The sequence below is a fragment of the Asterias rubens genome, chromosome 11 (genome assembly GCF_902459465.1).
Source record: "Asterias rubens chromosome 11, eAstRub1.3, whole genome shotgun sequence".
Taxonomy (NCBI): domain Eukaryota; kingdom Metazoa; phylum Echinodermata; class Asteroidea; order Forcipulatida; family Asteriidae; genus Asterias; species Asterias rubens.
In genome coordinates, this window is record NC_047072.1 from 8,428,179 (window position 1) to 8,443,730 (window position 15,552).

Here is a 15,552-nt window from a genome sequence, read left to right on the forward strand (position 1 = left end):
TTGCACCTTCTCCATTGTGGGATGCAAGCCTGTTGCATTTATCCGATGTCCGAGGTAAACTACCTCTGGTGCGAAGAACTTACATTTCTCCTGTTTCAGTCGGAGGCCTGCACTTTGTAGTCTGGTAAGTACTCGATCAAGATTAGCAATGTGCTCTGATTCAGATTTACCTGTAACAAGGATATCATCGAGAAATGCCACTGCTTGGGGAATGTCAGCTAACAAACTTTCAATGGTCCGTTGGAAAATGGCCGGTGCAGCTGAAATTCCAAAAGGCATTCTCGTATACTGGAACAGTCCACGGTGAGTGTTAATTGTCGCAAGTTCACGCGAAGGTTCATCGAGTACAAGTTGCAAGTAAGCATGACTGAGATCGAGCTTGCTAAATGTCTGACCACCAGACATTGCAGCGAACAATTCCTCCACTCGAGGGAGGGGGTATGAGTCAACATTAGCAGCCTGATTTACTGTGGCCTTGTAATCTCCACAGATTCTGATCTGCCCATTTTCTTTAATAACTGGAACAATGGGTGCTGCCCAACGCGAGAATGTTACTGGTTCAATGACACCACTCTTTTGGAGCCTATCGAGTTCATCTTCCACTTGTTTTTTCATGGAGAAGGGCACGGTTCTCGCCTTACAGAACTTGGGCTTTGCATCTGTTTTGATATTTATTTTTACAGGTTGTCCTTTTAGTTTACCCAAGTCATCCCGAAATAACTCTTCATAATGATTCATAATCTCAGCAGTCGAATCAGTGTGCCTGGCATGGTGAATTTCTTGCCACGCTAACTTAAGATGGCGCAGCCAATCTCGTCCGAGAAGATTTGGTCCTTTACCCGACACAATGAGAAGTGAGAGTTGAGTCTTCTGATCGTTGTGTTCTACTGTAACTGAACACGTACCAACCACAGGTATTTTCTGGCCTGTATAAGTTCGTAACTCGACGTGTTCCCCGGTACGAAGTGAAGGTTTCTCGTGCTTAAATATGGAGTCATAAGTGGTCTCACTCATAATGGAGACAGAAGCACCAGTGTCAATTTCCATTGAGACCTTACATTTGTTTATCAGTACATTTGCGATAAGCGGTGGCTCTTTGTTTTGTGCCGAGGTTTTATACATTGTATAGTTAGCTTCTGCATTCACAGGGTTTTCGAAGTCAGGTTCCATGCAGTACGCTTTATCCGTGTGAACTTTTGACGCTACTGGGGTGTGAGACGATTTACCACCCCGACAAACTTTGGCTAGATGTCCCTGTTTCCCACAGTTATGACAAATATACGAACGTACCCTGCAATCAATTGCAGAGTGATCCGTGCGTCCACATCGATAACATTTAGTGAAGTGTGTACCTTGTTTGTGGGGCTGTGCTTGTTGTGGATATGGCCTTGTTTGGTTAGGCCCCCTGGTGCTGGTACTACTAGCAACTTTATTGGCTTGCTGCAGGGGTCCAGCGGCCACTGATACGGGCAAAGACTCGAGGTTTCTTTGAAGGTCTTTGGCATTCTTCATGGCTAGCTCCATGGCTTGTGAAATTTCCCACGCTTTCTTGAATTTAAGGGAGGGCTCTGATAACAGCCTTCGTTGCACTCGCTCATCCTTTAAGCCACATACTAAGCGATCACGCAACATATCCTCTAGTGTAGACCCATACTCACAGTGTCGTGCGAGACGGCGTAATTCAGCAACAAATTCTGCAGTTGTCTCTCCTTGTTGCTGAATGCGTGTGTTAAACTTATATCGCTGAACGATTACCGAGGGAAGTGGGTTGAAATGATCCTTAGCAATCGATATTAGTTCATCAAAAGTCTTTTCTCCTGGTTTTTCTGGTGCTACAAGGCTTGATATCAACTTATATGTGTCAGCACCACAAACACTTAATAAAATAGCTCTCTGCTTACCAGCATCCTCTACATCGTTCGCTTCAAAAAACTGCTTCAATCGTTCCACATACAGAGGCCATGCTTCACTGTCCTTTTCATCTTGAAATTCACCGATATTCCCAAAGGTATTCATACTGATATTTCTTCTGGATGTTCTCCCTGTTTAGCAGGATCCCATCCTCGTCGCCAAAATGTAGTAACTTCAATTACTGACTTTAACCATGCTTTAACTCACTGGATTAGGTTAACGAACCATGTGTACATGACTTTAATAAACAACAAGATGGATGCCAACACAACTACAAAACACCCTTTCTACAAACAGTCAATAGAGGGCGCTAACACAATAATCAACAACAGGTTATCACAGCGCACTTGTCCGTCATCCAGTGACGCTCCTGGCGCTGTAACATACATTATTTCCTGCCAGATTGTGGGACTACATTTGAATTATGAGACCTAATTCTGATAGCACCATGTAATGCTTTACAAGATGCTGTGGCGCAATTTGCTGCCAATCGGACCAGGAACACCAGGGCGAACCCCTTCTCTTTTCGATAAGTGCACTTGGTTCTTTTACATGCGTTACATAACACATGGGACCAACGGCTTAATGTCCCATCCGAAGGACGAAGCAATGGTTAAGTGTCTTTCTTGAGGACACAGGTGTCACGGCTGGGGATTCGAACCCACACTCTGCTGATAAGAAACACCAGAGTTTGAATTCGGTGCTCTTAACTGCTCAGCCATCACTAACAGCGAGACCGCCAACATAGGGCTGGATGGCTGGGTTGGTAGAGCACTGGTACGTTAATCTAGAGGTCGTTGGTTCAAGTCTCGCTCCAATAAACTTGTCTCGCTCCAAAACTGTTAAATTTGCATCAGAGAATCATTGCTTTACCCACTTTTATTTTTAAAAAAAATTCAAAAGGGTACTTCAAACACAATTTTAAAATGATTTCTATGACTTGGAGGTGTGAAAAGTCTTCCAAAGTGTTTTTGCTTTGACGTACATATGTTGCCTATAAACTTAACATGATTAAGAGTATAGTATCTTTATGGAAAATTATCATAATTTTTAGGAACAAAAATTAATGGGTGTTTTGCAATTTGTGTGTTTTGAGCAAGTTTTAAAACAGTCCCTGCATGATTGGTCGCAGAGCGCATAGTCAAATTAAAAAGCTTGTTGCAGGTTCAAGCCAAAGCCCAACATGGGCAATGAATTTGATCAAACTCCCATGTAATTGAGTCAAATGAGTTAGGCCGTCCAACAAATGCTTATTTGAACTAATTAATTAAAGGCAGTGGACACTATTGGTAGTTACTCAAAATAATTATTAGCATAAAACCTTACTTGGTGACGAGTAATGGGGAGATGTTGATGGTAGAAAACATTGTGAGAAACGGCTCCCTCTGAAGTGCCATAGTTTTCGAGAAAGAAGTAATTTTCCCTGAATTTGATTTTGAGACCTCAGATTTAGAACTTGAGGTCTAGAAATCAACCATCTAAACGCACACAACTTCGTGCGACAAGGGTGTTATTTTCTTTCATTATTATCTCGCAACTTTGATGACCGATTGAGCTCAAATTTTCACAGGTTTGTTATTCTACATTGTATGCATATGTTGAGATACACCAACTGTGCAAGGCTAGTCTTTGACAATTACCAATAGTGTACACTGCCTTTAATACGAATTAACACCAAACTAAGACTGGCATCTAGATTTAAATTAAATTATGTATGTCCTCTTACCTTTACATAAAGAACACTCGCACAATACTTGACAATATGACCTATGACCTTATAGATCCAGAGGAGGTCAACTGCTGACCTCATGGTTCGAATCATGGGTTGAATCAACTCGACCAGGTCACCAAAGTACGACAGAATGGTTTGTCTCTTCTGCAAGCGTTCTTGGAATCCCTACAACCGGAGAAAATGAAATAATGACAGGCACAGCACAACAAAAGTTTGATGCAAACTTTTTGTTGTCTTCATGTCTTAATCCAATTCAAAAGTTGAAAAAAGAGAGACAACAAAAGTTAAGAAAAATTGCAGATGAGCCAGCGGAGAGAGTGGGGAGGGTTCCTGGGGCAATCTCAGTAAAGTTATTTGGCAGAACAGGTGCTTTATTGTGTTGGTTCCCCACAGTCACAGTCTGAAAGATTAAAACTAGACTATATTGTAGGGTGTTATAGTTCCAAGGCAATGTGTTGTATTCATTTGGCAGAGTTTAAAAAGAAGACGAACAGTCAGTGGTGACAGATTGTTAACATAAGTTTAAGGTCTTTAGTGGTAAAATTGCTTTATTTCTTCTGGAACATCATACAGGAACATGCCTAATTTACATAAATACCATAAAGAATTTACGCGCAGACTGTAGCTGCCTGGGTGACATGAGTGCCAGAGATCAATGACTTACTTGTGCAGAGTTGAAGTGGTAACCGAGAGCTTTTATGAATTGTAACATGCTGTGTTTATGCTGGTTCCCTGTGCCATCCATCACATTGGTAGAGTCATGTGACTGAATATGAAAGAAAAAAACAAAATTGGTTTTCATTTATGATCTAATTTTTGTTTACCATTTGAACAGCAAGTCAAAAGCAAGTCAAAAGTTTATGATGCTTAAATTATGAAAACTAAAGTTATAAACTTAATTTTGTCCTTGCCCTTCACCTCTGTGGACCATGGTTCAAACCCTGCTTTTAAGACCGGAGCTTTGCAGGCGGATCTGGTTTTCCCAAGTTTGACGCTTCCTCCCAGATTTAGAAATTCACAGGCTCAGGCCTACGGGTCACAGTGCAAGACAATTTTGAAGGTTCCTTAGTTTCATTATCAGAAAGATATAATAAAAATAATTACACAAATTAAAAAACATCCACCAGAGATTCTGACAAGGTAAACCTTTAAATGATTTGGGAATGAACCAAAATTACTACAACAGGTTTGGAACCAATAACCTCCAACATGGGGCTAGGATAGCTCAGTTTGTTGAGCGCTGACATGTTAAGCGAAGGTTTTTGGTTCAAATCCTGCTCTAGGAATTTTTTCTCTGTTCAACCCAAAATCAAAAATCATTCCAATTACCAACCTGACTATTAATGATAGCTGACACATCTTCCAGCTTGTACACAAGTCTGGTCAGTTCTTGCATCTGATGACTGGGCTGCGGACTGTGCAGACCACATCGTAGCCAGGCATGAACCAGAGCTGAAGACCACTTGGCCCGGCCAACTCCAGCCTGGAGTTTCTCTGTGAAGGATTGGTTCGGCAGAAGATGGCAGAGATACCGCACAGTGATGCTGAAAAGAAACAAGGGAAACTCAAATGTCAACTTTTCTTCTACTCCAGATTTAGATATTCCAGACTGTTTATTCATTCTTATTGGTCGAGTGGAGCAGCGTTTGATAGTATAAGGCATTTTGAGAAAGATTTTACTTCAAAGTAATGGCATAATGTACAAAGATAAAAAGTTTTTAAATACCTGATTAAATATGTAAAATATATGTATGACTTATCTAGAATACACACTCAAATGACCCAGAAATTGAAACTTGATAACACAGCACTTGATTGTAATATTCTTTTAGGTTGAACAAAGAGAACACATTTTGTTCACGAATTGTGCGTCCTTTTCAAGAGGCATTCGTGAGGTAAACTTGGGATAAAGTTGTAACTTTCACAAATTTTGGCCAAGCATTTTAGCCGGGCAAGAGACTCAAAACAATATCGTGATATGACCAACCTGTGATGGACTTTAGGGTTATCCACACCAAAGTACTGAAATAACTCCATTGGCGTTGGATGTACTTGTGTCTGATCTGGTATTTCAGGGAACTTTCTGCAAAAAACAAAAAAAGCAACAGCAATAACATCCAACCTTTTCCATCAGTATCTGCTCTGGTATTTTGTGTAACTTTCTGCTAAAAAAACACTAATATAATAACTGATCAAGTGAGGTTTGTGGAGATACCATATAAATAATTCTCTTTTGGTGGCTATGGCTAGATTTTCGCGTCAAAGCTGTAGCCAAAGCCACCAATTCAGATATGGACTTAGTACCATTATAAAGAGCAAACAGTGCAGTGTGGTCCTAGTGTAAGTATTGACAAAAGATTGTGCAAGTCTCGCGCGCACCGGAGCGAGAAAACACGACAACTGAAGAACTTATGAATCAAATCTTTGCTTTAGTTTATTCTTAATGACGAATCTGAACAACAAAAATACACTATAGAGCTTGTTTAAATTAGCCTTTCAAACAAATACACAATTATCGGTTAAAGTCTATGTATAGACAAAAGTAAAACTCTGGGACAAGGATGTTTGTTTGATCTTAAATTCTTTGAAGCCCCTTTTGTAAATCTACGCCCGAATGTAAAACTACTCAAAGCTGGTTTATACGCGGATGCATGATGGTTGTAAGGGCGTTAGATAAACGCGTGATGCAGTTTAAAGAGGAAGCCGACGCCTAAATGCCTAAACGACCAACGAAAAGGCTTTTCACCCCGCGCGACCAAAACAAGCGTCTGCGTAAGTTTCGTGATCGGAGATGGGCACAAATTCTAAATTTTTACCAAGTAACCTGACCTGAGGTCAAGTTTAAATATCGGTTTTTCTTCGTTATTATGTTGACTTTTTTTTTACTTTTATATATGTTAATTAGTATTACATTTTTAACAACATATGTCATTTTTATGGTCATAAACTACATTAAACTAAAGTAATGGACGAAACAAAATCTCCCCAACGTAAAACTCCATAAGGATACAGGAGCTCATACGCGTCATAGAAAAACGGATACTGTTTTGCAGACTTTTAGTTGTCTTTTTGTCCCAGACTAAAAACATTTCCCCTGGAATTGCTTTCACTGGTGTCGTGCTCGATATAGATATAATTTTTTCAGTCATTTGCAAGCAAAACGATGACAAATTGCAGTGTATAAAACACGGGGTCTCTATCCGTCATGCTTGTGGGAAAAACACTCATGATGAATGCGAGCGCCTTCAAGTGCACTAGTGACACATACCTATATTTTGCGCAACAAAACCCAACACGTGGCTGACGTGAACGGATACGTTTATCATATTCGTATCTGTATCTGTATCCACACGCTTGCGAAACCTCTCTTATAAAGGCAGTGGACACTATTGGTACTATTACTCAAAATAATTATTATCATAAAACCTTACTTGGTAACGAGTAATGGGGAGAGGTTGATAGTATAAAACGTTGTGAGAAACGGCTCCCTCTGAAGTAATGTAGTTTTCGAGAAAGAAGTAATTTTCCAAGAATTTGATTTCAAGACCTCAGATTTAGAATTTAAGGTCTCGAAATCAACCATCTAAAAGCACACAACTTCGTGTGACAAGGGTGTTTTTTCTTTCATCATTATCTCGCAACTTCGACGACCAATTGAGCTCAAATTTTCACAGGTTTGTTATTTTATGCATATGTTGAGATACATGTACACCAAGTGAGAAGACTGGTCTTTGACTATTACCAATAGTGTCCAGTGTCTTTAACCTGCAAAAACGGTTATCAAAACGGTTATCAGAACAGATGAACCCAGAGTGCAGCACTTAAGATAGATGATGGAAGAAAAACACAGATAATGCGTTTGAGCATTAACAAGATGATCTTTCCAAACAGGGATGCCAGTGACTCTTTCCTTCAGAGCCTGAAAAAATATTTGCTAAAGTATTAGCCTAAAGAGCATTTAAAACGTTTTAAGTTACATTTCCGTTCTAATGAAACACGTAGCGCCAGAAAAACTCTGGGAAAATTTGAATAAGCTGGAATTCCGGCAATAGCCGGAAAACTGGCATCCCTGTCCAAAACATAATTAGTTTCTACCACAAAAGTTCTCCAAGGTATAATAAATTATAATTTTAAATGAAATCTAGTGATTATGGCCTATAGCTAATACGATCGAATGTCTGGTAAGGGAGTCCCTGAAGTGGATTTAAATTAAGGAAGATCCCTTTGTACTTTTATACACATTTTCAGAGGTCAGACACATTAATCTTTTCAAAATTAAATATCAGAATTTCTTACAAGTCTGTGGCCAGCAGAGTGAAGCCAGTGGCTACATCTGCAAGCTCCAACGGTGGAGTCTGAGTTGTGGCATGTTTCTTGATGAATGGATAAACATTGTCCCACAGAAGCTGAGCAAGTCCTGAAATGAAGTAAAAACAAATCAATCATACAAATAGTTACACACATACACATAAGAACAGTTAGCAACAAAAGAAAAGTTAAATGCCAACTTAAAGGGTGTATGTACTTAATGTAGGACAAAAAACACAATGTCCACAGATTTACACTAAACTTACACAGTTTGAAGATAATGATAGTAGAAAGCTTCCCCGATAATATAACATGCTGATCATGAGGTGCTGTAGTTTTTGCGAAATGAGTAAAACAATGTCATGAAAATAATTTTCGTCTCATGAGTGAGACGAAAATTATTTGAAGCATGTACAAACGGATTTTCATGACAATGTTTTACTCATTTCTCAAAAACTACAGCACCTCAGTAAGTAATATTTGAAAGAAAGCTTTCCACTATCATTACCTCCAAACCCTGTAAGTTTAATGTAAATCTATGAACATTTCAAAAAAGTACCCAAATCGTTAATCACAAATTTAGGGTTGATTTACGCGAAATACATGTAGGCAAGCAAATAAAGACCAACATGAATCAGAAAACAGTGCAGTGCTCTATTTTACCTTTGTACTTCTGCATCAACAGATCGTTATCTGTGGACGTCTCAGCAGCAATGTTAGATGCCGACCTCTGCATTAATGTTTGCTTGTACAAAATTCTGGGGAGAAAAAAAAAGGATTCAAATATCATAACAGCCAACAAGACCTAGTTTCACGGAGCTACTGGGGCATAAAGTAGCTATTATAGCAACACTGTGCTTATTACCAGGATGAGAACGCCAATCAAAAACCCATGTCATAGGTTTTAGTTTTGAATTATGAGACCCATTTAATATAGCATGTACCTTGTAAGGGTTAAGTAGGATTTTAAACTTTTTATGGTGGAAAAACGATATGGAAAGGTTTGCGGTAAAACCATGTAATGACTGTGTCTAAATTGAGTTCTGAAAAGAACTGTTGGTGTTTCTCGACGTTTCAATCAGTATGCTCTGATCGTCTTCTGGAGAAAACAAGGATTAACACGCTGATGTGGCACAATCTGCAGCCAACCAGGGCCCAATTTCATATAGCTGCTAAGCACAAAAATTTGCTAAGCATGAAATTTCTTCCTTGATAAAAACAGGTTTACAAACCAAATTTTCGTGTGATTTTCAGGATAAGCAAACAATAGCTGAATACCAGTAACAAGCACTATGCAACAAATGGAAATTTGGCTGGTAATCCTGTTTTTATCAAGGAAGAAATTTCATGCTTAGCTAATTTGTGTGCTAAGCAGCGCTTTGAAATTGGGCCCATGTCAGAAACTATTGTACAAACCCTGTACTTGCCAATAAGTGTACTTGGGTGAATCTGACAACACGTGGGTCCTAGATCTTCACGCCCCATCCCAAAGATGAAGCAAAGATTCTTAAGTAACTTGCTCAAAGACAAGAGCCAAGACCACTGATCACACCCACAACCACTTCAGTAGTAAAAACCAACCTGACCCCCTCAGTTTCTCTGCAAAATTCCATCAACTGCCGAGCATCAGTCGCTTTGAAAAAGCTGGAAACACCCTCTTGTGGTTGGAGTCTCGCAAAAAAAGAAAAAACATCATCAATTCTTGAATACATACCTGTGCCTGGCCATGATTGTCTGTGTGAATGTTAAGAGTGTTCGCATCTCATGATCAGATGATGCATCCAGCAAACTCCTTAAGCCACACCCTAAAACAGTAAGAGGCAAGGAATCACTATTCACTGAATCACAGCAAAGTAATGTGTTGAAAATTTGACCTTAATGTTCAAATTTTCACAAAAGCTTTGGGCAGCTTAAAATTTGACTCCCTTTGTTTCAAGCTCACTATACATATAAAGCAGGGCCCAAAGCACAACACCAAAAATTACAATGCACAGAAAACTATCTGGCTTAGCAAAAATAGGTAACCAGCCAAAATACCGTACAGTTTAAATTGCTGTGGCTGGAACCGCCTTCATTTCGTGCTAATAAGCAGAATGATCTGATTAAAATACACTTTATAAAATTGGGCCCTCTGGTCACAGTAGTTCAAAGATTTTTAAATAACACATAAAAAGTAACTCAATAATGTTTACTGAATGCTAAAAAGAATATTGAATGAAACTCTAAATTGTTCATTGGTGACTGCTCTTAACCAAATTCGATTAGGACATTTTTTTGTTACAGGGCCAAACTTAATGGCTCTTCTTTTCTTGGAATTTGGCACTTACATGTACAGCCCATAGAACCAAGGCTTCACCGGGGCTGTACGTGCAGAATTTTATTAATAAAAACTTCCATCATGATGGGACTTTCAAATTCATTCATCAGAACATGGACAGATTTCTAAAGAATCGGGGCAGCTTTCTGTGTTATGATACAAGGGACTCAGGAAAATTTGATGTATGTTTTTTTAATTGATGGCCACAGATGTCTGCCGTTATGATAAAATGTTCCAGGGTCATTTCCCTTACCGATGAGCTTTTCTTCTGATAAACTGAGCTTGTTGCTAGCATCAAACACTTCCTGTGTAGACTCAATGTAACTCAGTATCAATCCCCAGAGTTGACTCTTCCTACTGCTGTCCAGAGATTTGTTGCTCATTTCCCTGTGTCAATGTCAAACATTATATCAATTACAGTATAATAATCTGCAATATTGTATTAAAAAAGCTACCACCTTTTGAAATCAAATGTTCACAGATTACTTTGATTAAAATATCTTCATTAAAGGCAGTGGACACTATTGGCAATTACTCAAAATAATTATTAGCATAAAACCTTTCTCGGTGACGAGTAATGGGGAGAATATTGATGGTATAAAACATTGTGAGAAACGGCTCCCTCTGAAGTGCCATAGTTTTCGAGAAAGAGACCTCAGATTTAGAACTTGAGGTCTCGAAATCAACCATCTAAACGCACACAACTTCGTGTGACAAGGGCATTTTTTTCTTTCATTATTATCTTGCAAGTTCCTGACCGATTCAGCTAAAATTTTGACAGGTTTGTTATTTTGTGCATATGTTGAGATACACCAACTGTGAAGGCTAGTCTTTGACAATTACCAATAGTGTCCACTGCCTTTAATAACCCATCAATCTCTGGCTGTTTTCTCCACTCGATTTCAAAGCATTCCTAATGACTCCCTTTCACTCACAAACTCAGTGATAGGCACCCTGTACGCTTAGAGGAAACATCTCAGGGCATTATTCTTGAAACCTTGCCACGGCATCAAGTTGTTTGTTTTGTATTGAAGTGATGAAGTGAGCTGTCACAAGGCCATTTAGCAAGTTCATTTTGGTTCGGCTCTGTGTATTAATAAGGTTTTTCGTTTTTAGTATTGTTTTAATCGAGCCTCGATCTTTTCCATCAGTTTCATTCATACACATTTTTATTTCATCTATTACTTGTATTTTTGTTTGTTTTTTTTCTATTCCTGCACACCTGACACGCGGAAGCCAGCCGGTTATAAACACTGGTCATTATCAACCATTTAAACACCCCCACGTGACGCACTCTCCACCAATAGTAGTAGAGAAACTGTCTGGGGTATTTATGAATCACTCTTAATTTTAATGGCAATAAAAACTCTTGGCTAAAAGCCTACAGCAGCTTCAGATTGTACAAAGCTTTTTGAGAAACATTTCACTTCATGGTAATGCGGCTAATGTAGAAAGATATTCGTTTTTTATGACCCTAAATTTGAATCTGAGACAGTAGGCCCTAACGTTTCTCAGATTGTGTAGGACATACATGTACTATTCACTCCAAATTTTTTTGAAAGCTCAAAAACGCGGCTAAAACACTTTGAAATTGTTACTTTTATTGCTCACATCTACATTTATACAGGATTCAAACAGCAGAAGGGTTAATACAAACTAAGAAAAAACACATGGCCTTAGATCGGCTTGGCTGGTTGGTTGTTGGAAAGCATCCCTATTTCTTAAAATACGGACTAGTAAACTAATTTGTCATGCTTGTCAGTTCTTAAAAACGTCCACGGCAGACCATGTATTCATTGCCTTTAAAGGCAGTGGACACTATTGGTAATTACTCATAATAATTATTGGCATAAAACCTTTCTTGGTGACAAGTAATGGGGAGAGGTTGATGGTATAAAACATTGTGAGAAACGGCTCCCTCTGAAGTGCCATCATTTTTGAGAAAGAAGTAATTTTCCCCGAATTTGATTTCAAGACCTCAGATTTAGAACTTGAGGTCTCGAAATCAACCATCTAAACACACACAACTTCGTGTGACAAGGGTTATTTTTTGTTTCATTATTATCTCGCAACTTCGATGACCGATTGATCTAAAATTATCACAGGTTTATTTTATGCATATATTGAGATACACCAACTGTGAAAGCTAGTCTTTGACAATTACCAATAGTGTCCACTGCCTTTAATAACCCATCAATCTATAGCTGTTTTCTCCACTCGATTTCAAAGCATTCCTAATGACTCCCATTCACTCACAAACTCAGTGATAGGCACCCTGTACGCTTAGAGGAAACATCTCAGGGCATTATTCTTGAAACCTTGCCACGGCATCAAGTTGTTTGTTTTGTATTGAAGTGATGAAGTGAGCTGTCACAAGGCCATTTAGCAAGTTCATTTTGGTTCGGCTCTGTGTATTAATAAGGTTTTTCGTTTTTAGTATTGTTTTAATCGAGCCTCGATCTTTTCCATCAGTTTCATTCATACACATTTTTATTTCATCTTTTACTTGTATTTTTGTTTGTTTTTTTCTATTCCTGCACACCTGACACGCGGAAGCCAGCCGGTTATAAACACTGGTCATTATCAACCATTTAAACACCCCCACGTGACGCACTCTCCACCAATAGGAGTAGAGAAACTGTCTGGGGTATTTATGAATCACTCTTAATTTTAATGGCAATAAAAACTCTTGGCTAAAAGCCTACAGCAGCTTCAGATTGTACAAAGCTTTTTGAGAAACATTTCACTTCATGGTAATGCGGCTAATGTAGAAAGATATTCGTTTTTTATGACCCTAAATTTGAATCTGAGACAGTAGGCCCCAACGTTTCTCAGATTGTGTAGGACATACATGTACTATTCACTCCAAATTTTTTTGAAAGCTCAAAAACGCGGCTAAAACACTTTGATATTGTTACTTTTATTGCTCACATCTACATTTATACAGGATTCAAACAGCAGAAGGATTAATACAAACTAAGGAAAAACACATGGCCTTAGATCGGCTTGGCTGGTTGGTTGTTGGAAAGCATCCCTATTTCTTAAAATACGGACTAGTAAACTAATTTGTCATGCTTGTCAGTTCTTAAAAACGTCCACGGCAGACCATGTATTCATTGCCTTTAAAGGCAGTGGACACTATTGGTAATTACTCATAATAATTATTGGCATAAAACCTTTCTTGGTGACAAGTAATGGGGAGAGGTTGATGGTATAAAACATTGTGAGAAACGGCTCCCTCTGAAGTGCCATCATTTTTGAGAAAGAAGTAATTTTCCACGAATTTGATTTCAAGACCTCAGATTTAGAACTTGAGGTCTCGAAATCAACCATCTAAACACACACAACTTCGTGTGACAAGGGTTATTTTTTGTTTCATTATTATCTCGCAACTTCGATGACCGATTGATCTAAAATTATCACAGGTTTATTTTATGCATATATTGAGATACACCAACTGTGAAAGCTAGTCTTTGACAATTACCAATAGTGTCCACTGCCTTTAATAACCCATCAATCTCTGGCTGTTTTCTCCACTCGATTTCAAAGCATTCCTAATGACTCCCTTTCACTCACAAACTCAGTGATAGGCACCCTGTACGCTTAGAGGAAACATCTCAGGGCATTATTCTTGAAACCTTGCCACGGCATCAAGTTGTTTGTTTTGTATTGAAGTGATGAAGTGAGCTGTCACAAGACCATTTAGCAAGTTCATTTTGGTTTGGCTCTGTGTATTAATAAGGTTTTTCGTTTTTAGTATTGTTTTAATCAAGCCTCAATCTTTTCCATCAGTTTCATTCATACACATTTTTATTTCATCTATTACTTGTATTTTTGTTTGTTTTTTTCTATTCCTGCACACCTGACATGCGGAAGCCAGCCGGTTATAAACACTGGTCATTATCAACCATTTAAACACCCCCACGTGACGCACTCTCCACCAATAGTAGTAGAGAAACTGTCTGGGGTATTTATGAATCACTCTTAATTTTAATGGCAATAAAAACTCTTGGCTAAAAGCCTACAGCAGCTTCAGATTGTACAAAGCTTTTTGAGAAACATTTCACTTCATGGTAATGCGGCTAATGTAGAAAGATATTCGTTTTTTATGACCCTAAATTTGAATCTGAGACAGTAGGCCCTAACGTTTCTCAGATTGTGTAGGACATACATGTACTATTCACTCCAAATTTTTTTGAAAGCTCAAAAACGCGGCTAAAACACTTTGAAATTGTTACTTTTATTGCTCACATCTACATTTATACAGGATTCAAACAGCAGAAGGATTAATACAAACTAAGGAAAAACACATGGCCTTAGATCGGCTTGGCTGGTTGGTTGTTGGAAAGCATCCCTATTTCTTAAAATACGGACTAGTAAACTAATTTGTCATGCTTGTCAGTTCTTAAAAACGTCCACGGCAGACCATGTATTCATTGCCTTTAAAGGCAGTGGACACTATTGGTAATTACTCATAATAATTATTGGCATAAAACCTTTCTTGGTGACAAGTAATGGGGAGAGGTTGATGGTATAAAACATTGTGAGAAACGGCTCCCTCTGAAGTGCCATCATTTTTGAGAAAGAAGTAATTTTCCACGAATTTGATTTCAAGACCTCAGATTTAGAACTTGAGGTCTCGAAATCAACCATCTAAACACACACAACTTCGTGTGACAAGGGTTATTTTTTGTTTCATTATTATCTCGCAACTTCGATGACCGATTGATCTAAAATTATCACAGGTTTATTTTATGCATATATTGAGATACACCAACTGTGAAAGCTAGTCTTTGACAATTACCAATAGTGTCCACTGCCTTTAATAACCCATCAATCTCTGGCTGTTTTCTCCACTCGATTTCAAAGCATTCCTAATGACTCCCTTTCACTCACAAACTCAGTGATAGGCACCCTGTACGCTTAGAGGAAACATCTCAGGGCATTATTCTTGAAACCTTGCCACGGCATCAAGTTGTTTGTTTTGTATTGAAGTGATGAAGTGAGCTGTCACAAGACCATTTAGCAAGTTCATTTTGGTTCGGCTCTGTGTATTAATAAGGTTTTTCGTTTTTAGTATTGTTTTAATCGAGCCTCGATCTTTTCCATCAGTTTCATTCATACACATTTTTATTTCATCTATTACTTGTATTTTTGTTTGTTTTTTTCTATTCCTGCACACCTGACACGCGGAAGCCAGCCGGTTATAAACACTGGTCATTATCAACCATTTAAACACCCCCACGTGACGCACTCTCCACCAATAGGAGTAGAGAAACTGTCT

At 38.6% G+C, this 15,552-nt stretch overlaps 1 protein-coding gene across 1 annotated transcript in view; it reads right to left on the reverse strand.

Annotated features, from left to right (window-relative positions):
- LOC117296378 (protein MMS22-like) overlaps positions 1 to 15,552 on the reverse strand; it is a 57,130-nt gene that overhangs the window by 10,755 nt on the left and 30,823 nt on the right. Inside the window, exons 19-26 of the mRNA XM_033779257.1 lie at positions 10,522 to 10,655; positions 9,666 to 9,756; positions 8,615 to 8,709; positions 7,940 to 8,060; positions 5,631 to 5,726; positions 4,977 to 5,187; positions 4,308 to 4,409; positions 3,638 to 3,808 (exon numbers count right to left, since the gene is read on the reverse strand). Coding sequence (XP_033635148.1) covers positions 3,638 to 3,808; positions 4,308 to 4,409; positions 4,977 to 5,187; positions 5,631 to 5,726; positions 7,940 to 8,060; positions 8,615 to 8,709; positions 9,666 to 9,756; positions 10,522 to 10,655 — 1,021 coding nt within the window. The remainder of the gene's footprint in view (positions 1 to 3,637; positions 3,809 to 4,307; positions 4,410 to 4,976; positions 5,188 to 5,630; positions 5,727 to 7,939; positions 8,061 to 8,614; positions 8,710 to 9,665; positions 9,757 to 10,521; positions 10,656 to 15,552) is intronic.